General features: G+C 57.6%; 1 protein-coding gene across 4 annotated transcripts in view; it reads right to left on the bottom strand.

Moving 5' to 3' along the window:
- Positions 1-27,851, bottom strand: part of PNPLA7 (patatin like phospholipase domain containing 7) — a 78,080-nt gene that overhangs the window by 32,410 nt on the left and 17,819 nt on the right. For 3 of the 4 annotated variants that reach the window (XM_064366042.1, XM_012445203.3, XM_012445201.3), the window contains exons 9-19: positions 19,779-19,907; positions 19,086-19,166; positions 17,785-17,911; positions 12,720-12,863; positions 8,340-8,440; positions 7,973-8,119; positions 5,025-5,102; positions 4,109-4,314; positions 2,678-2,809; positions 1,795-1,918; positions 285-398 (exon numbers count right to left, since the gene is read on the bottom strand). In XM_064366042.1, coding sequence (XP_064222112.1) covers positions 285-398; positions 1,795-1,918; positions 2,678-2,809; positions 4,109-4,314; positions 5,025-5,102; positions 7,973-8,119; positions 8,340-8,440; positions 12,720-12,863; positions 17,785-17,911; positions 19,086-19,166; positions 19,779-19,907 — 1,383 coding nt within the window. The remainder of the gene's footprint in view (positions 1-284; positions 399-1,794; positions 1,919-2,677; positions 2,810-4,108; positions 4,315-5,024; positions 5,103-7,972; positions 8,120-8,339; positions 8,441-12,719; positions 12,864-17,784; positions 17,912-19,085; positions 19,167-19,778; positions 19,908-27,851) is intronic. The other variant, XM_012445202.2, reaches the window with a different exon arrangement.

Below are 27,851 nucleotides of genomic sequence, written 5' to 3'. Positions count from 1 at the left end.
CTCCGCGCCCTCACCCACTCCCCTCCCTCACCCGCTCCCCTCCCTCACCCGCTCCCCTCCCTCACCCGCTCCCCTCCATCACCCACTCCCCTCCCTCACCCGCTCCCCTCCCTCACCCGCTCCCCTCCATCACCCACTCCCCTCCCTCACCCGCTCCCCTCCCTCACCCGCTCCCCTCCCTCACCCGCTCCCCTCCCTCACCCGCTCCCCTCCCTCAGCCACTCCGCACCCTCACCTGTGCTGCACCCTCACCTGTGCTGTGCCCTCACCCGTGCCATCCTTACCTGTGGGTACCTGCGCTTGATAGATGTGAGGGCTCCTGCTGGCAGCTTGGCTAATTCTGAGTCCCGAACCGCATGCACCGTGGTCGCCCGGGCCTGGTGGGTCAGCGTCTCCACCTGAGGAGAGGAGCCGGCTGCTGAGGCCACAGCCTTGGGAGGGTAGGAGCCAGCTGGGCCTGTCCCTGATGGCCTCTGGCTCCCTTCGGAAGCCATACACGGCCTCAGGGTGCAGAAAGCAAGGGAGGAGCCCAAGGCTCCCACAAGGTGGAGGTAGCCAGTGAGTGCTGGCGTGTGGCTGCTGTCAGAACCACTGGAACATGCTAGAAGCCAAAGGTGCCCCCAGCAACCCAGGCAAGTCGCAGACACAGGCATTGTACGCCACAGGCTGGAGCATGGGCAGTCTCAGCTCTCCTGTAGAAAGAAATGCTTTTGGAGAACACCTCTTTTTAAAATATGTCCCTCAACGCCTACAGAAGCCCCGCCATCGAGCACTGAGGCCTCCCTCCCGGCACCCGACCAGGTGTGTGAGCCTTCACCCAGTGGACAGAGCTGGAACTGCCAGGCTACACATACTGCCAACCAGAGGCCCAGAGCCTGCTGAGCCGTTGGGAGCTCAGGACTCTGATGGGAAGACCTTTGGTGCTGGCAGAGCTGAGGCAAGATGATGCCAGAGCACACTGGCACAGAGTTCCCACTGCCCCGGGCAAAAAACGGAGCACATTAGGCACCTCCAACCTCAGAGAGGCTGCCCAAAGACCATGCCGCCCCCAGAAGGGGGCGCCTGGGCCTCCCACACACTGGTTTAAAACTTAACACAGGCCAGGCACGGTGGTTCACGCCTGTAATCCCAGCACTTTGGGAGGCCGAGGCAGGCGGATCACTCGAGGTCAGGAGTTCGAGACCAGCCTGGCCAACATGGTGAGACCCCATCTCTACTAAAAATACAAAATTAGCCCAGCATAGTGGCACATGTATGCAATCCCAGCTACTTGGGAGGCTGAGGCAGGAGAATCACCTGAACCCGGGAGGCAGAGGTCCCAGTGAGCCAAGACCACGCCACTGCACTCCAGCCTGGGCAACAGAGCAGGACTCCATCTCAGAAAAAAACACGTTAACACAAATCGGCAGACGCCCAGGCTGCGGCACCTTGGAGCTGGGCAGCTGCCGCTCGCTCGGGACGCGGGGCCTGCTGTGCGGGAGGCCCCAGGAGGCCCAGCCTGGCTGCAACTGCTCCAGTGGAGCCCCCACCAGGGGCAGCTCCTGCTGCTGCCAGCCCTCAAGAGACACCCGGATGCACCCAGGGCAGTGTGCCTGTGACACCAGGACAGGCACCTGGGAGCCCCAGTAGAGGCAGCGCCTGGAGCTCACTGAGAAGCAGTCCCGGGCACTGCTCTTGCCACCTACTCCCAGGGCTCACTCCTGAGGAACCGGCCAGGCCACATCCAGGCCAGAACCCAGGATGTCCCGGGAGAGGTGCAGAGGGCAGGGAGGCGGGAGCGGGCCCAGCACTCACCACACCGACGAGGTCTCCTCGGCCGTACTCCCCGGCCAGGCGCTTCTTCCCGTCGTCCTTCCGGATCACAGAGCGCAGCCGGCCGCTGAGCACGATGTAGGTGCAGTCGGACCTGTCCCCCTGCCTGCGGGAGACACAGAGGCCCTGCAGCCCTGGGCCGCCCAACCTCGGCTCCCACACCCAGCTTCCCAACACCAGCCAGACCTCAGAACAGAGAAAGAGAAAACGCAGACTTCTCACTAATTTTTGGTTTGGAAAATGTATTTGTTAAAATATTTATGTTAACATGCATGGGCTGTTTTAAATGAATAAATATTCTAAAATTTCCTTGGTTTTAATTATTATTTTTTGAGATGGAGTCTCGCTCTGTCACCCAGGCTGGAGTGCAGTGGCATGATCTCAGCTCACTGCAACCTCTGCCTCTCAGGTTCAAGCCATTCTCCTGCCTCAGCCTCCCGAGTAGCTGGGATTGCATGCATGTGCCACCATGCCCAGCTAATTTTTGTATTTTTAGCAGAGACGGGGTTTCACCCATGTTGGTGAGGCTGGTCTTGAACTCCTAAGTTCATGATCCGCCCGCCTTGGCCTCCTAAAGTGCTGGAATTACATGCATGAGCCACCGCACCTGACTAGTGGGGCCCTTTTAAAGGGATGATGTGGACTTGAACATACTGACACGGAGAGATACCCGTGGAGCACGTGCTGTGTCTTAGCACCACGAAATCCAGGAGCCCACGAGGCATGTTTCCAAGCTAACCTGGGGTGGGGCTGGGGGAATGTAATCTTCCGTGTGTGGCTTCCACGGTAACCACGCTTTGCCCATCCCTGGCTCCCACACGCCAGGGCAGCACAGACGCCGAGTGCACGGCACCCACAGGCTCACCTGTATATTGCTCGCCCAGCCTCCACCTCCACCCAGTCCAGGGCAAAGTCGATTTGCCGCACGAAGGACGACATCCTCTTCACCACCGTGTGCGCCACGCCCAGGACGACTGTAGGCTGCTTCCGCATGATTCTGCCGGGCGGCCTGGAGTCACACCCTTCACCCGGGGCCACAGTGCTCGGGAGTGGGTGGGACCTTCAACCCCCACCCCACACTGAGGGCGCAGAGACTATGGTGGGAGCTGAGACAGGGCACGTGCCGGTCCGCTGCCTGCCCCATAGCACAGCCCTGCCCGCCACATGCCCAGTGACCAGCAGCTGTTGGAGACCTCAGAGAGCCCCCTCCTGGCACACCCACGCTGCGGTGTCAGGGCACCGAGCATCAGGACCCAGCTGGAGCCACTCACGCCAGGCCTGGAAGACAGAGGCCATGCAGAAAGCCCTTCCCAACTCTGCCAGGGCCCCGCTGCCCCCCACCCCTGCCCACTGCCCCTGCTGGGGGTCCCAGGCTGAAGCCGAGCTCGGCGCAGTGCCGTCTGCTGGATTACAGGCGTGAACCGCTGTGCTCGGCCAACCCCATTTCTTCAACTGCTGTGCTTTCGCTGACCTTTAGGCTCCTGACCTCTGCTGCCCGACCACTCAGGCAGAAGAGCTCTGAGACCACAGCGGACATCTGGCCTACAGGGGTGTGGAGGCCTTCCAGAAACACACACAGAACGCCTCGAGCCGCCAGAGGCAAGAGCCGGGGTGAAACGGAACCCGAGGCTCCATGGAGACTCTGGACCTGACAGAGCAGAACGCCAGCACCGTGGGTGCGAAGACACGCTGGCTCTGCCGGGCAGCCCACAAGCAGGCCGAGGGCAGCTCTGGGCCCGGAGGGGCCGAATCTGAAACCTATGGCTGGGGTCTGGCAGACAGATGTCTTCCAGCCCAGCGCCCAGAAAGCGACACGGGAACATTCTGCCCCAAGCGGGGACACTTGTCTGTGGGGCTCCTCCCGGAGCCAGGGCTGCACCCTCACCCACGGCCTCCCTTCTACCTCCACATCACCAGCGACACGTCAGCACGGGCTGCAGGGGTGGAGCGGCTCACGGCCCCTCACGCCTGGCCCCGCCCCAACGTGGGCCCTGCTGAGCCACACTGGCCAGCCCCAGAACTGACCGGTGGTACATGGACGTGGCTGGGAGCAGACCACAGAGATGGCCGCCTGAAGCAGATCGCTGCGGGCAGAGGGCGTTGGCCAACTGACCCCACGAGCAGAGGGCACAGACCTGGGCCTACTTGGGTGCTGGGGACAAAGACAGTGGGGGGTGGGCGGCCCGAGCCACAGGGAGGAGGGTGAGGGCTCCAGGAAGAGGGTGGCCTCTCGGGGAGGGGTCTCAGGGCAGGTGGGGCTGGGGCCCACGCCAAGGTCCTGGCCCATGGTACTCACTCATAGAAATGGGCCTTGGAGATGGACAGGAAGCCGCAGTCCCTGTTGGCCTTGATGGTGAAGATGAGGGGCTCCCCCGTGAGCACTGCCAACTGGCCCACCATCTCCCCGGGGCGCGTGAGGAACAGGCAGGTGTCCTCCTGGCTCCCGATCTTCCGCTGGTACACATGCAGCAGCCCCGAGACCACGAACAGGATGCTGGCGTCCTGAGAACACCACAGGGCTCAGGGGTGCCGCCAGCAGCCGCGGGCAGGACGGGGCCCGGGAGAGACGCTGGGCCTAGCATGGGGACAATGCCACCAGGCTCGGCAGGGAGACCCTCCGCCAACCTGGCCAGCTGTGGGCACAGACTTCACTGGAAACGTTTCGGCAGTGTCTACAGTTTCGTTACCGACAGCAGTCATTCATGGACAATCTGCTTTCTCGAGAGCTCCGTGCAGCGAGCTGGGCCTCGGGTCTGCACAGCTTCTCTCCTGGCACCCACATGCTGACTGTCCCATGCAAATACGCGTCAGCCCAGCATTCCCGCGCACCTCGCCTGGGGCCTGGCCTCCAAGGGGTGGACTCCTGGCCCCTCCCTACGCTGGGCCACCCTGCACACATCACACATTTTGGTTTTATGTCTGCAGATGTGCTCATGAAACCACCCTGAGGCCACCTGAACTGATCTGTATCCACCATGACCTCTCATGACCTCTTCCCAAATCTGCTTGCCCAACCCACTCTCGGGTGCGAGCAGAATGGGCCAGTGCAGCAGGAACAAAGGAGGACACTGAGCTCTCAGGGCTAGGGGCTGCCCGAGGGCAGGGGCTCTGCCATGGTGCCCAGAGGGGCAGCATCCCGGCGCCAGGAGGTCTCCAGTCACTGCCATCCAGCCCAGGCCCTCCTCTGGTGCTCCACCCGGACCCCCGCTCACCTGGTCTCCCTGCCTTGACACCACTGTGCCTGCAGGAACATGGAGAAGCGCCACCCGGCCATCCAACAGGGATGGGTCCTGAAAACAGAGCAGACTTCAGGGAAGGGAACCCACGGGAGAGAAGAATGTAAATGATGGTCTGGAGAACAGAGGCCGTGCGGGGCCGTTCAGAGACAACAAGCGGCGAGGCCGGAGGCCGTGAAGGCCTTCCTCCGAGGACCGTCCTCCGACAGGGGCCTGACGGACACCGGGCACCTGCAGAGCCACCAACGCCAAACCGCGGCATCCGCACAGAGACGGACATCAAGGTCAGTGGAGCGGAGCGGAAGATGCAGAAACTCACACTCACAATGTGGTGAATTTACGTAAGAGAGAGAGGATGTCGTTTCAGGGAGAAAGGGTGATTTCTCTCTAAGCGGTACTGGCATAGCTAGCAGTGGGACGCCGTCTCCACACCACCCACAGAACGACACCCTCCAGGGCACGAGGAGCCTGGAGTCTGGGAGCTCCCAGAGGTGACCCGGGAGCGCCTGAGGAGAGGCCTCGGTGCAAGCCACGGATAAGGGAATGTGGACAGAACACCCACAAAGATTTGAAAACATCAGAGGTGTAAACCCCCAGTCTACAGTGATAATGAAATAAGAATAAGAAAACCCACCGATCACCTTTGGAAGACGATAGAAAAGCAAATCATTAAACTTCCCAAACCCTGACAGTGAAGGGAGTGAAGCCAGTTTCCCCCAAAAGAAAGAAATGACACCACACGTCTCCGTGAGGTTTGTCAAACAGAAGGGAGAAAGAGGAGAAGGAGGATGAGGATGTGAGTAGCCACGTATCCAGCTCTCAGGCAGAGAAGAGCCACTAACAGAGAGGCTGTACCGCCCCAGGGCACACTGTCAGCCTGAGGAGCCTGGGGAGCCGCTGCAGGAGGAGAAAGCGGCCTCCCTGATGAAAGCAGCTGCTTGAAGAAAAGTTAGAACCCTTGAGAGATGGAGAAGACGCGGGGGACACGGGGGACACAGGAGGCTGGGGGACGAGGGGGTCAGCCACAGTGTGGACCACACAGTGACCATGACACGGACGAGACAGCAGGACGGGGGCACTGGCCGCATGGCTGAAGCCATTTGGCCGTTTAAGGGTTACCGTTAAGTATTCAGAAATGATAACACTATTGTGGTTAGAGCTAAATACTGAACTATTCACCAGTGATGTGCTATGAGGGTGAGGTTTGCTTCAAGCGGGGGGCGTGGGGGTGTGGAAGGGGTGCAGAGAAACAACGGGTGCGGGGCCGCGATCATTACTGTGAGAGATGCTAGGTACTCGCTTTCACTATATTATTCCACCTACTCTAAATATATTTGCATTTTCCCACAATAAAAAGTTGTTTAAAAAGAGAGAAGATTGGCCAGGCACGGTGGCTCATGCCTGTAATCCCAGCAGTTTGGGAGGCTGAGGTGGGCAGATCACTTGAGGTCAGGAGTTTGAGACCAGCCTGGGCAACATGGGGCAATCCCATCTCTACTAAAAACACAAACATTAGCCAGCGTGCTGGTGGGTCTGTGGTCCCAGCTACTTGGGAGGCGGAGGTGGGAAGATCACTTGAGCCCAGGAGGCGGAGGTTGCAGTGAACCAAGATGGCACCACTACATTCCAGGCTGGACAACAGAGTGAAACCCTGTCTCAAAATAAAAAAAGACAGAAAGAAGGAGACTTTTTTTTTCCTTTGGGATGGAGTTTTACTCTTGTCGCCCAGGCTGGAGTGCAGTGGCCCATCTTGGCTCACTGTAACCTCCGCCTCCCGGATTCAAGCGATTCTCCTACCTCAGCCTCCCAAGTAGCTGGAACTACAGGTGCGCCCCACCACACCCAGCTAATTTTTTGTATTTTTAGTAGAGAGGGGTCTCACCATGTTGGCCAGGCTGCTCTTGAACTCCTGACCTCAGGTGATCCACCTGCCTCAGCTTCCCAAAATGCTGGGATTGCAGCCGTGAGCCAGAAGAGGAGATTTACGAGATAGAGAAGCCAACTGCAGCTCAGATGCTGATCTATACGACAAGAAACCACCGAGAACCACTCACAACACAGTCAGGGGCCCAAGAACACGCTGGGTGGGCGAGCAGTCAAAGCTTTTTAACATTTCACTTGCAGGACGACGCTGTGGTTACGTCTCTAAACGGGGTCCTTAACCGTTAGAGAGGAATGATGTGAACTTACATCGTGTTTGAGATTTTTCTGACAGAAAATAACCGGGGGAGGGACTAGGAGTGAAGCTGTAAAATTAGCCATGTTGGTGATTATCGAAGTGGGTGACCGGGGCATGGGAGCTCACAACACTATCACGGCCACGTTTTTACCTATTTAAAGCGTCCAATCGGCCGGGCACGGTGGCTCACATCTGTAATCCCAGCACTTTGGGAGGCCGAGGTGGGCAGATCACATGGTCAGGAGTTTGAGACCAGCCTGACCAACACGGTGAAACCCTGTCTCTCCTAAAAATACAAAAATTTACCCAGATGTGGTGGCATGCGCCTATAATCCCAGCTACTCGGGAGGCCGAGGCAAAAGAATCGCTTGAACCCAGGAGGCAGAGGTCGCAGTGAGCTGAGATCGCTCCACTGCACTCCAGCCTGGGCGACAGAGTGAGACTCTTGTCTCAAAAAAAAAAAAAAGAAAGAAAGAACATGTCATACTATAAAAATCTGACACTGTGACTGCTGTATTAAATATAAATACAGATGAGAATTCTGAATTCCAGCTCTGGGACACCCAGATGGCCCAGAAAGCCTTTGCTTTGAGTTTGAACATAAGGTGATCTCAAGCTGTGAGCTTTCTAAAGGAGGACCCCAACTAAGCCTGTGCTCCAACGCACAGCGCCCCTGTGCCGCCACCGTCCTCGACACCCAGGCCCGCTGCCCGACAGAGGCGGAGAGGAGGCTGCGGGCCCTCACATCCAGCTTCATCAGGGTGAGCAGGTCCTTCTTGGCAGCTCTGAAGATGGCGTCCGACTTTCTGCTGGCGAGGGTCTCATCCGCGTGACTCTCTGAGTGGTGGGAGACCGTGGGGGGCATCTCTGCACCCATCACGTTTTTCTTGGCCTTGAGAAGAACAGAGATACCAGCAATGAGAAGGGACGTGGTGGGGAAGAGTGCACAAGGGTGCGGGCAGGTCTGGGTCACACAGCGCGGACGGCCGGCTGAGCCTCCTGAGGCTGCAGGTGCTACGTGACGCCAGAGCCATGGTGCCCCCAATGCTTCAGCGAGCCATGGAGAGGGCAGAGACCCAAGGGGAAGGTGAGAAATGACAGCAAGGGCCTACCTTGCTGACCACGGAGCTCCCAGGGTGCTCGTCCACGTGCAGGAAGACCCTGGCACGGTCACATGCCATCCCCAGATCTGAAGTGAAACTGGCTGGGCCTCCTACAGGCAGAGGGGAGACTGAGGACACGGCTTGCTGGGCCATAGGCACAAACACCGTGGGGCGGGCTGAGCACGCCCTGCAGTCTAACCACACCCTGCTGTCTAACCACACAGGCCCCCCCAGGTCAGACTCAAGTCCCTCGAGGGCGTCGGGCCCTGAGACCCCGCCCCTGCTTTCTTTCTGCGTCCGCCTCGATGGCTCAGTGACTCAGCAGCTACAGGTTTTCTCAGCAGCTTAAACCCACACGACACCGTCAGCATTTCTGGGCATTGATAAACGTAGCCTGCTCAGTGCGTAAAACACGGAAAGAAACCAGCCCTGGCCCTAAGCCAAATTCCTCAAACCTTCCGGTGAATGCCACACCCTGACTGCTGGCTGCAGACGTTAGACCCCCTTTCTCTCGCTGTCCCTCTCGGGGTGCCGCCTCGGTTGGTGAGCTCCCCGACAGATGCCCTGGGCCGTCACGCTGGTGCTCGGGGCTTCGCTCTTTGCAGTCCCAGCCCCATCTCGGAGGCAGGGCTTGAGGCGCTCCCTCCAAAGAGCTCCTGTTGCTGCTTTTGGGCAGCGTGGGCTCAGCAGGGTGAAGCAGTGCGCGCCCTCAGCGTCACACACCACCACACGCCCAGCGCACCCAGGCAGCTGCTGTGGATTCTGAGGAAGGGCGCGAGCTTTGCACTACAGGCGCAGACGTCCAGCCGCGGTCCAGCCCTGCGTGCGCAGCCATGCGTCCGAGTGACTCGTCTGCACTGCGGTTTTCCCAGCTAAACTGTGGCATTCACAACACCCATTTCTCAGAGGGATACAGAGGTACGCGCAGACACCAACAGTGGACACAAGCCACTCAGACGCCGCTGCCACACGGCCCTGGAGGAAGGGACCAGGCCCAGGACCAGAGCCACGTGCCCCTCCCTGGGAAGCTGCACACGGAGAGCCAGGAGGCCCCCAGGCTTACGCTGAGCTGTGCTGGTCGAGTTTCGCAAAGCTGCCCCCTTCGGCTCGGTGCGCGGTGCTGTGTGTTACTCACGCCCCCGTCAAGTCCTGCCAGTTTTAAAAAAAAATCCGAACCGGAAACCAATCTATGGCAACAAAGGTCACCAGAGCTTCCTCTGGGGCTGACCCTCTGGGGTGGGCAAGAGGACGCAGCCCCTTCACCAGGCCGCGGCTGCACAGGTGCACACCGGGGTGCAGTGACCACGCTTTGTACATCAACAAAGCACGTAACTAAAAAATAGAATTTCTCACTCCTGGAATCCCAGTACTTCGGGAGGCCAAGGTGGGAGGGTCACTAGAGCCAGGCATCCAACACCAGCCAGGGCAACAAAGCCAGGCCACATCTCTACAAAAAATATTTAAAAATCAGCCAGGCATGGTGGCGCACGCCTGTAGTCCCAGCTACTAGAGACGCTGACGTGAGAGAAACGCTTGAGCCCGGGAGGGCAGGACTGCAGTGAGCCACAACTGTGTCAGTAAACTCCAGCCTGGGCAGCAGAGCAAGACCCTGTCCCAAAAAATAACACTAAATTAAGAAACAAGATATAAAATACAGGGTCCAGGTACGGTGGTATGCACCTGTGGACCTCGCTGCTCGGGAGGCTGAGGCAGGAGTTTGAGGCCAACCTGGGTCACACGGTGAGAGACTGCATCTCTTAAAGAAAAACGGTGAGGACCAGGCCCAGCGGCTCATGCCTGTAATCTCAGCACTCCTCTGAGACGCCTAGGTGGAAGGAGCACTTGAGGCCAGGAATGCACGACCAGCCTGGGAAACACAGCGGGACATCTCTATCTACAAACATGTAAAAACTAGCCAGGGGTGGGGGCCGCAGCTGTAGGCCCAGCTACTCACGGGGCTGAGGCAAGAGGACCACCCGAGCCCAGGAGTTCAAGGCTACAGAGTTGTGATCTCACCACTGTACCACAGACTGGGCTGGAGCAAGATGAAAGAAAGAAAGAAAAAGAGAGAGAGACAGGAAAAAAGAAAGACAAAAAGACAGAGAAGGAAGGGACGGAGGGAGGGAGGAAGGGGAGAGAGAAAGCAGTGGGTCAGCTAGACAGCCATTCAGAAAAGGGTGAACCCTGCGGTGAGTGCCTTCCATCTCCGCTCGGACAGCCTTTACTGTCTTGGGACCATTTTCCTCTTGCCTTCCATTTTCTTCTTATTAGCAGGAACTCTTAGATATTCTCTCTGAGTCCTTTGTCTGGTATGTATAGTAAAACTATTTTCTATTCACTTTTCACTATCTTAGTTGTATCTTTTGATGAATAGAAATTTTAAAACTTAATAGGATCCGATTTATCAATTATTTTATTTTGTGGTTAATACATTTTGTCTTGTTTAAGAAACCTGTCTGTAAGATTTAACGTTTTACCTTTCATATTATCCATCTAGAATTTATTTTTTTGTAGAAAATGAGTAGAGGTCAAGATACACCCTTTTCTTTTTCTTTTTTTTTTTTTTTGGAGATGGAGTTTCACTCTTGCCGCCCAGGCTGGAGTGCAGTGGTGTGATCTCAGCTCACTGCAACCTCTGCCTCCCGGGTTCAAGTGATTCTCCTGCCTCAGCCTCCCGAGTAGCTGCGAGTACAGGTGCACCAAGCTGGGCTAATTTTTGTATTTTCAGTAGAGACGGGGGTTTCACCATGTTGGTCAGGTTGGTCTTGAACTCCTGACCTCATGATCCGCCCGCCTCAGTCTCCCAAAGTGTTGGGATTACAGGCGTGAGCCACCATGCCTGGCCTGATTTCTTTATGTTTCTTTATCTGGCTCACAAGTGAGTTCAGTTTATGGAGTCATCAAACTGTCCACTTACAGTGTGCGTTCTGTATGCACGTTACACAACCATCGCTAGTTAATAAACAACTGGACCAGGCATGGTGGCTAAAGTCATCCCAGCGCGTTGGGAGGCCGAGGCAGGAGGATCCTGTGAGCCCAGGAGTTCAAAATCAGCCTGGGTAACAAGGCAAGATACCACCTCTACAAGAAACAAAAAAGAAAGAAAATACAAAATATATATACATAAGTGTAGCCAGGTGCAGTGGTGTACCTGGAGTCCCATAGACTCGAGAGGCTGAGGTGGAAGGGCCACTCGAGCCCAGAAGGTTGAGGCCGCAGTGTGCCTGCCTGAAGTGGGGGGAGTTGTTACTTAAACAACAAAATCCATGTGGATTCAGATACCTGATACCTGATGGCACAAAAAAAGCAAGAGAGAGATGACAGATTGTTTTGTTAATGGTGTTGGGCAAATTATCACCATAAAGAGTAAGAAAAAGATGAATTTCTTCCCTCATCCTTGCAGTATAAACCACATAAAAATGAAAGACCTCTATGTGGAAGGCAAAACTAAAAGCTAAGGGAAAACTGTCTTTGGAAAATATATTTATGACTCAGGAATAAGGAAAGAGTAAATAAGACCCAAAACACGAATCACAGGTGCCAAAGGGCTGGTTTCCGTGAAGCAGCATCAGGGCCCTGTCCCATGAAGGTCCTGGGGCTGCATTTCCACCCGCGGATAAGGGAGAGGACAGCTGCCCACGGCTGAAACTGAAGAGGGGCTCTACCTGCAGCACACGCGGAAGGAACACAAATCAACCGGAGCAACTCCGGAGCCCTGCGGAAGGCGGGCCGAGAGCAGGACCGGGCAGTTCTAACAGGGCGGCCCAGACAGAGCCGAAGATAGCCGGAGCCCATGAGCTTGCCAGTGACCCGCGGATGACGGACGGCGGAGTGGGCAGGTCTGCGGCAGGCGCACGGCAGCACTGCTGGGCAGGATGGACTTGGGACGGTTGCCCTGCAAATGCCCCCAGCCCAGCAGCCAGGCTGCGGGCGGGACACTGGGTGCTGGGATTTTGCTACACATCAGTTACAGCAAAGGCCCCTGCGGGGAGGCACGGGTCAACAGGGCTGAGGAAAGGCAGGCTTGCTGGAGACCCAGTGTGCAAGGCAGGGGAGGGGCTGTGCGGGAAGTGCCCAGCACGTGCCTCTGCAGGGCGTCTGGTGGCACCAGCCCAGCCCTGGCGGTGGTGGGATGAGAAAGGGCACAGACGCAAGGGAGCACACCAGGGTGTTCTGGGCAGCAGGATGGCTGCCAAGCCTCGACCCTAGAGCCAGGGGGCAGGCACAGGCCCCTCGGGGCACATAAGGCTCTTGTCCATCTGTAAAACCAAACCTAGTGGAGGGGTCCCGCCTCCGCAGCGACGCTGGGCATCGGTGCAGCTCAGCCTGAGTCTCAAATGCCGAGGGCCTGTTGGCCACACTGGCTGAGCAGTGGTGGGGGTCACTTACCTTGTGGGGCTGAAGTGTCAGGGTCTCCTGCCCCAGGCTTCTCCAGCTCGTCCAGGATCTCTTTGTGGACGGAAGGCGGGGGGACGGAGTGGCTCCTCTTCAGCAGAGGTCCGGCAGCTGCTGAGCGGCCGCCCCCATGATCTGCTGGGGGACGCAGCGGTGAGCAACCTTGGTCTGTTGCACTCCCGAGTGTCAGGGCCACGCTGGGAGCAGGGACCCCAAAACAGCCGCAGCTGGTGTACCCACAGTACCCTGCACACCTGCACACGTTCTGGACCAGCCCTCAGGACCAGCCCTCCGGCCACCTGGCCGTCTGCATCTGCAGGGACCGCAGGTGAGTGCAAGGGAGTGCCAGCCTCTGAGTATCCCTTGCCCCTTCCTACCCTAATCCCCCCTCCCTTCACCCCTTCCCCTACCCCAATTCCCCTTCCCCCATCCCTAGGCCAATCCCCACGGCCCTCCCATGCCCCCGCCCCAATCCAAGGCCTTGCTGTCCTGATTGCCCAGCTGCGAGCCAGTGCCTTGAACCAAATCCCATTCATGTAGGGCGGCCAGCCAGCCCTGTCTCAGGGCGTCCCCTTGGTGGACACGGCTGTCTGGGCTCACCTGGGATGGACCATGCACAGCTGCCTCTGCCCTCAGGTGCAACAAATCTAAAACAAACTCCTGGAAGGAGCCTGGCCTTGCCGCCCACTCGGGCTGAAGGAGGCTGCCCTGCCTGGACACTCCTCATCTACAAAGGCCATGAGACCTCCCCAGCCCTGGTCTCTGCCAAGATCCCACCCAGGACAGCTGCTGCCCCATCACGGAACACAGAGCTAATCCAGTGAAAGAAATGCCATTCAGGCAGAAGTAATCAATGACACATATTCTAAAATACAGTTTTAGGCCAGGCACGGTGGCTCACACCTGTAATCCCAACAATTTGGGAGGCCAAGGTGGGAGGAGCACTTGAGACCAGGAGTTTGAGACCAGCCTGGACCACGCAGCAAGACCCCATCTTCACAAAAAATTAAAAATAAAAATAAATTAGCTGGGCCAGGAGGCGCGTGCCTGTGGTCCCAGCTACCCAGGAGGCTGAGGTGGGAGAATCGCTTGAGCCAGGGAGGTGGGGGTTGCAGTGAGCCGAGATCACGACACGACACGCACTCCAGCCTGGGCGACAGTGAGACGCTGTCTCTAAAATCATCATCACAATGAATGCGGTTATGGGAAAAAGCAGATCAGCCAGAGCTGAGTTTCAAGGTGGTCTCCCGAGCGCACGTGAGCGAAGTGGTCACTCCGTTCCGTTCCATGTCACCCCCACCGTCACTGGCAGGGCCTCGGTTAACTGCACACACTTTGTGAGTCACTTCACTCTTTTGGGAACACGATAGGCTATAAAAACCAAATGCACACCCCTCTGTAGGGTGGCTGTGAGCTCCGCCTCACAGGTCGTCCAGGTGACTCATGACAGCTTCCCCCAATCCCCCACCCATGCAGCCCTCAAGCTCCCAGGGGCTGCTCCCCACCAGGTGCACTGCCCAGGAAGCACTGAGAGCAACAACCTCAGAATGAAGGGCGAGGGGACCACATGTGAGGAGACAAGTGTGAGCAGGCCTGCGGGAGTGTGAGGGGACCTAGGGGAGCGTAAGCAGGCCTGCGGGAGTGTGAGGACATCAGGGGGGAGCGTGAGGAGACCGGGGGGAGTGTGAGGGGATCTGGGGGAGCGTGAGGACATCTGGGGGGAGCGTGAGGAGACCGGGGGGAGTGTGAGGGGATCTGGGGGAGCGTGAGGACATCTGGGGGGAGCGTGAGGAGACCGGGGGGGAACGTGAGCAGGCCTGGGGGAATGTGAGGACATCTGGGGGGAGCGTGAGGAGACGGGGGGGAGTGTGAGGGGACCTGGGGGAGCGTGAGGACATCTGGGGGGAGCGTGAGGAGACCGGGGGGAGCGTGAGGGGACCTGGGGGAGCGTGAGGAGACCGGGGGGAGCGTGAGGGGACCCGGGGGGAGCGTGAGGGGACCCGGGGGGAGCGTGAGGAGACCGAGGGGAGAGTGAGGAGACCGGGGGGAGCGTGAGGACATCTGGGGGAGCGTGAGGACATCTGGGGGGAGCGTGAGGGGACCTGGGGGGAGCGTGAGGGGACCGGGGGGAGCGTGAGGAGACCCGGGGGGAGCGTGAGGAGACCGGGGGAGCGTGAGGAGTCCGGGGGGAGCGTGAGGTGACCCGGGGGAGTTTGAGGAGACCCGGGGGAGCGTGAGCAGGCCTGGGGGAGCGTGAGGACATCTGGGGGGAGCGTGAGGAGACGGGGGGGAGCGTGAGGGGACCCGGGGGGGAGCGTGAGGGGACCCGGGGGGAGCGTGAGGAGACCCGGGGGAGCGTGAGGAGACCCGGGGGAGCGTGAGGTGACCCGGGGGGAGCGTGAGGAGACCGAGGGGAGAGTGAGGAGACCGGGGGGAGCGTGAGGACATCTGGGGGAGCGTGAGGACATCTGGGGGGGAGCGTGAGGGGACCTGGGGGGAGCGTGAGGGGACCTGGGGGGAGCGTGAGGGGACCGGGGGGAGCGTGAGGAGACCCGGGGGGAGCGTGAGGAGACCGGGGGAGCGTGAGGAGTCCGGGGGGAGCGTGAGGTGACCCGGGGGAGTTTGAGGAGACCCGGGGGAGCGTGAGCAGGCCTGGGGGAGTGTGAGGACATCTGGGGGGAGCGTGAGGAGACGGGGGGAGTGTGAGGGGATCTGGGGGAGCGTGAGGACATCTGGGGGGAGCGTGAGGAGACCGGGGGGAACGTGAGCAGGCCTGGGGGAGTGTGAGGACATCTGGGGGGAGCGTGAGGAGACGGGGGGGAGCGTGAGGGGACCTGGGGGAGCGTGAGGACATCTGGGGGGAGCGTGAGGAGACCGGGGGGAGCGTGAGGGGACCTGGGGGAGCGTGAGGACATCTGGGGGGGAGCGTGAGGAGACCGGGGGGAACGTGAGCAGGCCTGGGGGAGTGTGAGGACATCTGGGGGGAGCGTGAGGAGACGGGGGGGGAGCGTGAGGGGACCTGGGGGAGCGTGAGGACATCTGGGGGGAGCGTGAGGAGACCGGGGGGAGCGTGAGGACATCTGGGGGGAGCGTGAGGACATCTGGGGGGAGCGTGAGGACATCTGGGGGGAGCGTGAGGGGACCGGGGGGAGCGTGAGGACATCTGGGGGGAGCGTGAGGACATCTGGGGGAGCGTGAGGGGACCCGGGGGGAGCATGAGGGGACCCGGGGGGAGCGTGAGGGGACCCGGGGGGAGCGTGAGGAGACGCGTGGGAGCGTGAGGAGACGCGTGGGAGCGTGAGGGGACCCGGGGGGAGCGTGAGGGGACCCGGGGGGAGCGTGAGGAGACGCGTGGGAGCGTGAGGTGACCCGGGGGGAGCGTGAGGGGACCCGGGGGGAGTGTGAGGAGACGCGTGGGAGCGTGAGGGGACCCGGGGGGAGCGTGAGGGGACCCGGGGGGAGCGTGAGGGGACCCGAGGGGAGCGTGAGGGGACCCGGGGGGAGCGTGAGGGGACCCGGGGGGGAGCGTGAGGGGACCCGGGGGGAACGTGAGGAGACGCGTGGGAGCGTGAGGGGACCCGGGGGAGCGTGAGGGGACCCGGGGGGAGCGTGAGGGGACCCGGGGGGAGCGTGAGGGGACCCGAGGGGAGCGTGAGGGGACCCGGGGGGAGCGTGAGGGGACCCGGGGGGAGCGTGAGGGGACCCGGGGGGAGCGTGAGGGGACCCGGGGGGAACGTGAGGAGACGCGTGGGAGCGTGAGGGGACCCGGGGGAGCGTGAGGGGACCCGGGGGGAGCGTGAGGGGACCCGGGGGGAGCGTGAGGGGACCCGGGGGGAGCGTGAGGGGACCCGAGGGGAGCGTGAGGGGACCCGGGGGGAGCGTGAGGGGACCCGGGGGGAGCGTGAGGGGACCCGGGGGGAGCGTGAGGGGACCCGGGGGGAACGTGAGGAGACGCGTGGGAGCGTGAGGGGACCCGGGGGAGCGTGAGGGGACCCGGGGGGAGCGTGAGGGGACCCGGGGGGAGCGTGAGGGGACCCGGGGGGAGCGTGAGGGGACCCGGGGGGGAGCGTGAGGGGACCCGGGGGGAACGTGAGGAGACGCGTGGGAGCGTGAGGGGACCCGGGGGAGCGTGAGGGGACCCGGGGGGAGCGTGAGGGGACCCGGGGGGAGCGTGAGGGGACCCGGGGGGAGCGTGAGGGGACCCGAGGGGAGCGTGAGGGGACCCGGGGGGAGCGTGAGGGGACCCGGGGGGAGCGTGAGGGGACCCGGGGGGAGCGTGAGGAGACGCGTGGGAGCGTGAGGGGACCCGGGGGGAGCGTGAGGAGACGCGTGGGAGCGTGAGGGGACCCGGGGGGAACGTGAGGAGACGCGTGGGAGCGTGAGGGGACCCGGAGGGAGCGTGAGGAGACGCGTGGGAGCGTGAGGGGACCCGGGGGGAGCGTGAGGGGACCCGGGGGGAGCGTGAGGAGACCCGGGGGGAGCGTGAGGAGACGCGTGGGAGCGTGAGGGGACCCGGGGGGAGCGTGAGGGGGACCCGGGGGGAGCGTGAGGAGACGCGTGGGAGCGTGAGGGGACCCGGGGGAGCGTGAGGGGACCCGGGGGGAGCGTGAGGGGACCGGGGGGGAGCGTGAGGGGACCGGGGGGAGCGTGAGGGGACCGGGGGGGAGCGTGAGGGGACCAGGGGGGAGCGTGAGGGGACCTGGGGGAGCGTGAGGGGACCAGGGGGAGCGTGAGGAGTCCGGGGGGGAGCGTGAGGAGACGCGTGGGAGCATGAGGGGACCCGGGGGAGCGTGAGGGGACCAGGGGGAGCGTGAGGGGACCTGGGGGAGCGTGAGGGGACCGGGGGGAGCGTGAGGGGACCGGGGGGAGCGTGAGGGGACCTGGGGGAGCGTGAGGGGACCAGGGGGAGCGTGAGGAGTCCGGGGGGAGCGTGAGGAGACGCGTGGGAGCATGAGGGGGACCCGGGGGAGCGTGAGGGGACCCGGGGGAGTGTGAGGGGACCCGGGGGAGTGTGAGGAGACCTGGGCTGGACGTTGCCGTCCTTGGTGCAGGACAGTACCTGAGTCACAGGACTCCTGGGGCCGCAGTGACTTTTTAAGCCGCTCATCTTCGCCATTGAACATCTGCCTCTTGGCCTTCCCGGCAGCCACGCTGGCTACAGACACGAGAGGGATGGCCTGGCTCTCCTGGGACACAAAAAGGATCGTCAGGGCCACGCCAGGAACATCCCATGCCCGGCTGACAGGTGTGAGCCTCTCAAGGCAAAGTCTCAGCTGAATTTAGGCAATGGGAAGAGGCCAGTCATCGGCCAGGCAATCCAGGTGTTTACGAAAAGAGCTGGTGTATTTAAGGCAGCAAAGGCTCAGCCTGCTTTTACCCTCGGCTCTGCCTCAAACTCTCGACCAAGTCAACATAAGCCCCAGTTGTCAGAACCTTAATACTCTTCGTTAACATAAAAAATAATGTAGAAAAGAAAAAGATACTCCCTTAACGTCAATAACTGAAGATGACAAGCCTTAAACTATCATCAGAATTAAAATTTCCAACTGAAATGCACAAATTAAAATCAAATGCGCATTAGGCATTTATAAGCTCGGGGACTCTTTCTGGGAGTCCTACTTCCCACGTGACTAAAGACAGCCCTCCACACATTAGGCCACTGTTTTGGGCAGTGGGGAGGGAGCTAGGGACGAAACCATGGTCTCAGTTCCCATGAGAGCTCGGCTAGGTGGGGACCGTCCCATGTCCCGGCCACGTGACTCTCAGGGCCACACTGCCAGAAGGCGGGAGCGCCGGGGTTCACAGCCTCATGCCTTTGACAATGTTCTGTGCCCTCCACACAGGTCACTGCTCGGGGTCAGCTCTGCCCCACCCACTTCAGACAGGGAGGAGCAGTCAAGGGCAACACACAGGGAGTGCTGGCAACAGGGACCCCATGGGACGGGTGTGAGGAGGGGCGGCCTCCCAGGACACGACCGGGCCATCGGCTGGTTGCGCAGCCTGCAGGACCAGAGAGGGGAGGAGCCTGTGTGCGGCTGTCGTGCCCTACACAACACAGGTGACCAAAGGAGGCCTCGCCACAGACTCCTGAACGGGAGCTCAGAGGCATCAGGTGGCCACTCACAACCAGGAGAATCAAGCCTCCAAATCAACTGACAGGTGCTTTAGGTCGGAAAATAAACACAGCCCAATCATCACCTCCCAAAGTCTAAAGTCCTGATGACCAGCAACTAGGAAGACCACAGCTGTAGCTGGCACTGCCCCACCAGGCACTGGGTGCCTGCAGCGCCGGTCAACGGCTGTTCCGACGCCAGCTGCACGGAGCAACACGGGGCTTTGTGAGCTGCTGTTTCCACTTACAGGGTTGAAGAGCTCCGTGGTCAGACCGAGGTAGTTGTGCAGAGCCAGAAAGGTCACTCTCTGCAGCCGCACCATGATGATCTGCAACAGACACGCCCGGTGCGCTGTGACCACCGGCCTGGGGAGCAGGGACCGCCCAGCAGCACCGCAGAGCACTGGGAACCTCGCCCCAGACGCAGCGGACAGCACAGACCCAGCCCTCCTCAGGGACCCTCTCAGGGTGAAAGCCCCGCAGTCTTGACACCTCACCGTGGTCATGTAAGATGCTCACCTCATAGGGAGTGGGGTGAGGGGCATATGAAGACTGCATTATTTTTGCAAGTTTTCTGTAGATCTAAAGTTACTCCAAAGTGAGAAGTTTAATAAAAATGTAAACATCTCCTTGGGAGGCAGTGAGGGACCTTAAGGCCTCTTTGAGGTTGTGAATACTCATTTTTATTGTAAAATACATATGACAAATTTTTAAAATATAACTTTAGTCCTTCCCAAACCCACTCAGAATCCCACATCACCAGCGGTAAGTCCTGCAATGAAGTCAGTTTCTCTGTTCCTCTGAAATCACCCTCATGGCTGTAAAGCTCAGAACCGAGAAAGTAACTGCAGATAAACCCACTCAAATCCCAAACCAGTGCCCAGGCCTAGCCCTAGGATGACCCACAGCACATAGAAAAGTTGTCTGAAAAAGTCACCCACCTGCACCACTCTCACCAGGGTTTCAGGATATTTCTCAAAAACTCCTTGAAAAGCCGCAGCTGGAAGCCGGAGGATGGTGGATGGGATGGCCGCGCGGGCGGAGACCGTTTTGTAAGGTGCAGTGTGACCCTGTAACAACAGCTCCATCAGTCCCTGCTCTGCAGACCCAGCCAGGCCTCCCAGGGACTGCTCAGGCTCCTGGAAGCCCCGGAGGGGCCCCGCCTGCTGCGCAGCCATGCGGCTCCATTCTCCTGCCCAGGCTGGGCTGCACGCACTGCTGCTTTCGCCACCAGCTGCACACGTGTTTTGACCGTCCAAGAGATGTGCCGCGAAGGACGGGCTTGTGACGAAAGTGGGCGAGGGCAGGTCTGCAGGCAGCCACCTCACCAGACCTCAGCACCGACACTGTGGAGCTCCGACAGCTCCCACCTGCCACCGAGACGCACGGACCCAGCTCACCAACATCCCACCGTCTCCAACGTCCGGTGTCCTGCACAGCCCTCGCCAAAGGGCATGCAAGACACCAACACCTTCCTAAAAAGGCCACCGAGAGGGTCAGGAGTCTCCACTGTCAAATGCCCACCTCCACAGCTGAGGCACCGCCTAGGCAGGGACCGCACACTGACCAGAGTCCCTGGCCAGGCTGCACAGGGCGCAGGTGAGGAGCCAGAGCAGTTCACCGAGGCATGCGGCCGGCAGAGCTCTACAGGGCCCAGCAAAGAGCCCAGCAAAAGCCGCGGTGAGTGCTGTGGTTTCGCTCTTCTGGAAATTGGATGGCTCTAGAGAGAAAAGGCTGTTTCTTAAATCACAGTGTCACCTGCGTGCAGGCGGATTCACCCTTTTCGGTGCACAGCTCTAGTATTTTCACCCCACCACGGAAACAGAACAGTCCCACCTCCAACGCCCCTTGGTGGCCCTTCCAGGTCTTCCTTTCTTCCCATCACTGGGTCCTGGCAATGCTCACCTGTCTTCTGTCCCAATGGTTGTGGCTTTGTCAAAATGTCCCAGAAACGGAGGCACAGAGTGTGGACGCTTCCCTCAGTGAGATGACACACTCGAGATTCCCCCACGGCAGCGTGTCTGCCAGAGGCCTGTGCCTTGACTCCTGAGTGCTAGCCTGCCTCGTGGAGGCCTCACAGCGTCTCTATCCATTCAGCAGTCAAGGGATGATATCTGCGTTGTTTCCAGTTTCGGGCATTTATAAATAAAGATACTATCAACACGTATCTCCCGGTTTTTGTGCGAACACAGTTCTCATCGCTTTTGCTAAATACCTAGGGATGGGATTTGTGGGATGTAGTCTTACACTTATGAGAAACTACCAAACTGCCTCCCACAGCGGCTGCACTGTGTTACCTTCTCACCAGCAATGAATGGGCGTCTCCACTGATACCTGTCCTCACCAGCACTTGCTACTGTCAGTGTTACATCATAGGGAATTTAGCTGGTCTGTGTCCTCAGTTCCCCCGAGAAAGCCTCCAAACTCTTAGAAGCTCCTGGAAGTGTCTTTGTTATTCATGGTGCAATTCACTTGGGTTTATGCTATCAGGTGACTCCTGGTGGCAAGGCCCACCCAAGAAATTTCAGGAGGGAGCTGGCCATGCTGGGAAGACCAAGCATATGACTAGAGCCAGGGTGTCAGCCCGGTCCCCCACCTGCAGGAAGGGGAGGAAGGCTAGAGATTGAGTTGGATCACACGGTCAGAGTTCTGGCAAACGTCCCTCAGTGTGCCATGAGGATGGCATATCTCAAGGACACGGGAGCCTCATGTTTGGACCAGGCCAGACCTCACTCTGGTCTCTTCTGACTGATCTTGATTTTCATCCTTCATAGTACGTATGTGAGTTGTTTTAGAATATTGAATCTGAAGGGGTCACGGGAATCCTTGAACTTGTAACCAGCTGATCAGAAGCGTGGGTGGCCTGGCAACTCCCAAGTTCCCAGTTTTGGATGCTATTATAAATGCTTTTTTTTCATTTTTAGTTTTTTTTCAGACAGAGTCTCACTCTGTCAGCCAGACTGGAGTGCTATGACGTGATCTCAGCGCACGGCAACCTCCGCCTCCCGGGTTCAAGCAATGCTCCTGCTTCAGCCTCCCAAGTAGCTGGGACTACAGGCACGCACCACGACACCCAGCTAATTGTTGTATTTTTTTTTTTTTTTTTGTAGAGACAGGGTTTCACTATGTGGGCCAGGATGGTCTCAATCTCTTGACCTCGTGATCTGCCCGCCTCGGCCTCCCAAGTAGCTGGGATTACAGGCACGCACCACGACACCCAGCTAATTGTTGTATTTTTTTTTTTTTTTTTTTTTGTAGAGACAGGGTTTCACTATGTTGGCCAGGATGGTCTCAATCTCTTGACCTCGTGATCTGCCTGCCTCGGCCTCCCAAAGTGCTGGGATTACAGGCGTGAGCCACCGCGCCCGGCCAAATGCTGTGATTTTTAGGTTTCAATTTCCAATTGTTCATCGCTAATATAGAGAAATAGAATGGGTTTTTGTATGTTGATAAACGCGTCCGTAAGTTCTGGTAGCTGTCTTATAGATTCCATAGGATTTTCTAGCTAGATAATCACGTTTGTGAATCCAGACTGTTACCTTTTCTCTTCCCATTTGCATGCTTTTTCTTTCTCTCTCTTCCCCTACCGCCCTGGTGAGGACCTCCAGTACAGTGCCGAGCAGGAATGGTAAGAAAACACTCTGGCTTGTCCCCAATCTTCAAGGGAAAATATTCAGTCCTTCACCATAAAGCATGATGTTTGCTTTCATGTTTTAGTACAGATGTCCTTTATATGATTTAGGAAGTTCTCTTCTCCTGGTTGCTGAGAGTTTTTATCATGAACAGATGCTGAATTTTGCCAAATGCTTTTTCTGCATTTATTAAGATAATCAGATGGCTTTTCTTCTTTAGTCTGTCAATGCGGAAAATCACATCAACTGATTTTCAACTGTGGAAACAGCTTTGCATTTTTGGAATAAACCCCACTGGGTTTCTATAGATCATCATTTTTTATATATTGCTGGACTCAAATCTCTTTTATTGATGATATGTATGTTACTAACACTGGTTTTAAATTTTCCTTTCTTGTAATGTCTTTGTCTGATTAGGTATTAGGGTATTACTAGCCTCAAAAACTAACCTGGGACATAGTCCCTCTTCTAGTTTTCTAGAGAAGTTGCGTAAAATTAGCTTACTTTCTCCTTAAATGTCATTCGCCAGTGAAGCCACCTAGATCTGGAGTCTTCTAGGTGGGAAGGACTTTAGCTACAAACTTGATTTCTTTGGTAGATATGTGGCTATTCAGATAATCTGTATCTGAGGGAACTCTGGTAGTTTGTGCCTTTAAGGAATTTGTCAACTTAATCGGTGTGATTGATTTCATGAGCATCAAGTTGTTCCAAATATTTCCTTATTAGTCCTTTTTTGTCTGTAGGGTCTGTAGAGATGTCCACTCTCTCATTTCTAATATTTGTAGTCGGTGTCTTCTCTTCTACACTGGTCTGGCTAGAGGTGTTTTTACTTTACTGATGTTTTCTAAGAGCCAGCTTTGGGTTCCATTAATTTTCTCTCGTTTTCCATTTCCCATCTCACTGATTCTTGCTCTTTCTTAGTTTCTTCCATCTGCTTGCTCTGAGTTTCATTTGTCTTCCTGTCCTAGCTTCTTAAGACCGAAGCTTGGGGCCGGGTGTGATGGCTCACACCTGTAATCCCAGCACTTTGGGAGGCAGAGGCAGGTGGATCACCTGAGGTCAGGAGTTCGAGACTAGCCTGGGCAACATGGAGAAACCCCATCTCTACTAAAAGTACAAAATTAGCTGTGTGTGCTGGCTCACACCTGTAATCCAGCTACTCGGGAGGCTGAGGTAGGACAATCACTTGAACCTGGGAGGCGGAGGTTGCAGTGAGCCGAGATGGTGCCATTGTACGCCAGCCTGGGCAACAAGAGCAAAACTCAGTCTCAAAAAAAAAATAGAAGCTTGGGTCACTGATCTGAGACTTGTTTTATTTTCTAATATGAGCATTTTAAGCTATAAATTTTGATATGTTGTGTTTTCATTTTCATTCAGCTCAAAATATTCTCTGATTTCCTGTAACTTCTCTTTAACCAACGTATTATTTAGGAGTATATATTTTAAATTTCCAAATATTGAGAAGATTTCCTTATTAATTTCAGTTATTGATTGCCAACTTAATTCTATTGTAATCAGAGAACATAATTTATATGATTTTAATTTCTTTTACTTTGTTCACATTTACTTCATGGCCCAGAATACAGCACACCTTGGGGAGCGCTCCGCGTGCACGTGAAAGGAATGTGTTCTGCAGTTGCTGGGTACGAGTGTTCAATAAACGTCGGTTTGATCAAAGTGACTGCTCAGGTCTTCCACACCCCTGCTGATCTCCGGATCTTCTAGTCGTTTTATGTATTACTAAAGGTGTTGAAGTCACCTACGATAACTGTGGATCTACTTCAGTTCTGTAAATTTCTCTTCCGTTTTTGAAACTATGTACTGGACCTTGAAATTTTGCTGTTAGGTGAACACACACTTCGGATTATTACATCTTCTTGGTGACTGCTGTCCCTTTTTTTTTTTTTTTTTTTAAGATAGAGTCTCACTCTATTGCCCAGGCTGGACTGCCATGGCATGGTTTTAACTCACTGCAACCTCTGCCTCCTGGGTTCAAGTGATTTCTGGCTAATTTTTGTATTTTTAGTAGAGATGGGGTTTCACCATGTTGGCCAGGCTGGTCTCAAACTCCTGACCTCGAGTGATTGACCAGCCTCAGCCTCCCAAAGTGCTAGGATTACAGGCGTGAGCCACGGCGCCCAGCTTGAAGTTTGAATCTTAATCTAATTAAGTGTTTGTTATGCTGCTCTGGGTCTGTCTTGAGCCTTGTACAGGTCCACAGACAGAATCCATGAATCTACTTCGCCGGCTCTCTCCTCCCTGTGATTCACACTCTCTCTCTGGCCCTCGGGGGCCCTTCTTCTGGTGCTTTTGGAGGATTCTCGTCAGGGTCTTAGCTCCATAACTGGGCTACCATCAATGAAAGCCCATAAGGTAACAGAAGAAAACAAAAAAGCAGGAAGCAGAACCCTCTTGGGTGGCTGCTCCACATTTTGACTCCCATCCACAATCTACCAGCTTTATTTTCAGAGTCCTCCAAGAATTGTTTTCTGCATTTTGTCCAGAGTTTTTCACTGCGACGAGCAGGACAGGCCCCTTCTGTTGTGGCACCTGGCCCATTTTATTTTTGTTAAAAATAAAATCTTAATTTCCTTCTTCTTTGACAGCCAGAATGAAGATGCCTAACACATCACCCCAGATACTAAATCAAACAGCAGCTCACCTGTGTAGACAAGGCTCACTGCTGCTGCTGTTCAGGAGAACTCTAATACACCGAGGCCACATAAACAAGAACCCGAGCAAGGAACCTGGAGGCTGTCAAATCTCCTGACGCTGGGGCTTAAAGCACAACTGGCAGACACTCACGCCTGCTGTGGGGCCGCACACATCGAGAACACGACACTCAGCTCTTAGCACATTCTAATCGAGCTCCAAGACGGCAATTTTTCTTCCACTTGGAATTTTGTTCCATTCCTTTTAAAACCTTCATATAGAGAAAGTTACTCCCTGAGAGACCTACACCACACCACAAAAAAACACAGCACAGGATGGCTAGTAGGAGTCTTCTGCCAACCCCAACAGCCTGGGTGACAGTGAGACCCTGTCACCAAAAAAGAAAGGCAGGTTGAAGGTAAATGCTTATCCTTGTCCCCTTGTGGAACATACATGCTTAGCTCTGCTCTCTTAAAAAGATACAAACCTCTGACCAGGCATGGTGGCTCACGCCTGTAATCCCAGCACTTTGGAAGGCCAAGGAGGGTGGATCATGAGGTCAGGAGATCAAGACCATCCTGACCAACATGGTGAAACCCCATCTCTACTAAAAATATTAAAAAATTAGCTGGGCGTGGTGGCATGCACCTGTAATCCCAGCTACTCGGGAGGCTGAGGCAGGAGAATTACTTGAACCCATGAGGTGGAGACTGCAGTGAGCCGAGATCGTGCCACTGTGCTACAGCCTGGGCAACAGGATAAAGGCAAATGCTAAGAATAGATTAAAAAAATATATCAAATTTTAGCAGCTGATGAAAGCAAGTGACAGAGTCACGGCTGGTGGAGCCCTCTAAGGAAAGCTGAGACTTGGCTTTAGAAGTGCAGAACCCAGACAGAGAACCCAGCACGAGGCTAACATGCAGGTGAGACTGTGAGAGGGGCAAGCCAACCCCAAGCCCCTTTCCTGACCCCAACAGGCCAGCAGACTACCAACTATTCTCTGGAGAAGGTGAAGCAAGCAGGTGTGGCTAAGAACCCAAGAACAGTCTGCACTCCAGGCGGGAGCACTCCCAGGAGGGAGCATCCCAGACTCCTCCCCAACAGTGAGCGTCCACTCCAGATGGGAGCACTCCCGGGCTCCTCCGCAGCAGTGAGCGTCCACTCCAGACGGGAGCACTCCCGGGCTCCTCCGCAGCAGTGAGCGTCCACTCCAGGCGGGAGCACTCCCGGGCTCCTCCACAGCAGTGAGCGTCCACTCCAGACGGGAGCACTCCCGGGCTCCTCCGCAGCAGTGAGCGTCCACTCCAGACGGGAGCACTCCCGGGCTCCTCCGCAGCAGTGAGCGTCCACTCCAGGCGGGAGCACTCCCGGGCTCCTCCACAGCAGTGAGCGTCCACTCCAGGCGGGAGCACTCCCGGGCTCCTCCGCAGCAGTGAGCGTCCACTCCAGACGGGAGCACTCCCGGGCTCCTCCGCAGCAGTGAGCGTCCACTCCAGACGGGAGCACTCCCGGGCTCCTCCGCAGCAGTGAGCGTCCACTCCAGACGGGAGCACTCCCGGGCTCCTCCGCAGCAGTGAGCGTCCACTCCAGGCGGGAGCACTCCCGGGCTCCTCCGCAGCAGTGAGCGTCCACTCCAGGCGGGAGCACTCCCGGGCTCCTCCGCAGCAGTGAGCGTCCACTCCAGGCGGGAGCACTCCCGGGCTCCTCCGCAGCAGTGAGCGTCCACTCCAGACGGGAGCACTCCCGGGCTCCTCCGCAGCAGTGAGCGTCCACTCCAGACGGGAGCACTCCCGGGCTCCTCCGCAGCAGTGAGCGTCCACTCCAGACGGGAGCACTCCCGGGCTCCTCCGCAGCAGTGAGCGTCCACTCCAGGCGGGAGCACTCCCGGGCTCCTCCGCAGCAGTGAGCGTCCACTCCAGGCGGGAGCACTCCCGGGCTCCTCCGCAGCAGTGAGCGTCCACTCCAGGCGGGAGCACTCCCGGGCTCCTCCGCAGCAGTGAGCGTCCACTCCAGACGGGAGCACTCCCGGGCTCCTCCGCAGCAGTGAGCGTCCACTCCAGACGGGAGCACTCCCGGGCTCCTCCGCAGCAGTGAGCGTCCACTCCAGACGGGAGCACTCCCGGGCTCCTCCGCAGCAGTGAGCGTCCACTCCAGACGGGAGCACTCCCGGGCTCCTCCACAGCAGTGAGCGTCCACTCCAGACGGGAGCACTCCCGGGCTCCTCCACAGCAGTGAGCGTCCACTCCAGACGGGAGCACTCCCGGGCTCCTCCGCAGCAGTGAGCGTCCACTCCAGGCGGGAGCACTCCCGGGCTCCTCCGCAGCAGTGAGCGTCCACTCCAGGCGGGAGCACTCCCGGGCTCCTCTGCAGCAGTGAGCGTCCACTCTAGATGGGAGCACTCCCAGGCTCCTCCACAATAGTGTCCATTCCAGATGGGAGCACCCCCGGACTTCTCCCCAACAGTGAATGTGCACTCCAGATGGGAGCACTCCCAGATTCCTCCCACTCCTCCAAGTCAGTGCGACCATGGCAGGACATAGGCAGATTCCTTTCAGAGAAGCTAACATAAAGACCTACAGACTGACCTGTGGGGTCCTAACCCATGAAGGAAAGAGCCAGCTAGCTTCCTGTCCAGTCGTCCTGCAGGGAGTGTCCCCAGTTAGTGAGCCCTGACCCCATGCACATGTGGCTTATATGCAGCTTTCAGGTGGATCACGCTCTTTTCTTTTT

This window comes from Aotus nancymaae, unplaced genomic scaffold (genome assembly GCF_030222135.1).
Source record: "Aotus nancymaae isolate 86718 unplaced genomic scaffold, 86718_ANA_hifiasm-v0.15.2.pri h1tg000063l, whole genome shotgun sequence".
NCBI classification, from domain to species: Eukaryota; Metazoa; Chordata; class Mammalia; order Primates; family Aotidae; genus Aotus; species Aotus nancymaae.
Note: the sequence above shows the minus strand (reverse complement) of the source record. Positions and strands in the feature narration are given on the sequence as shown.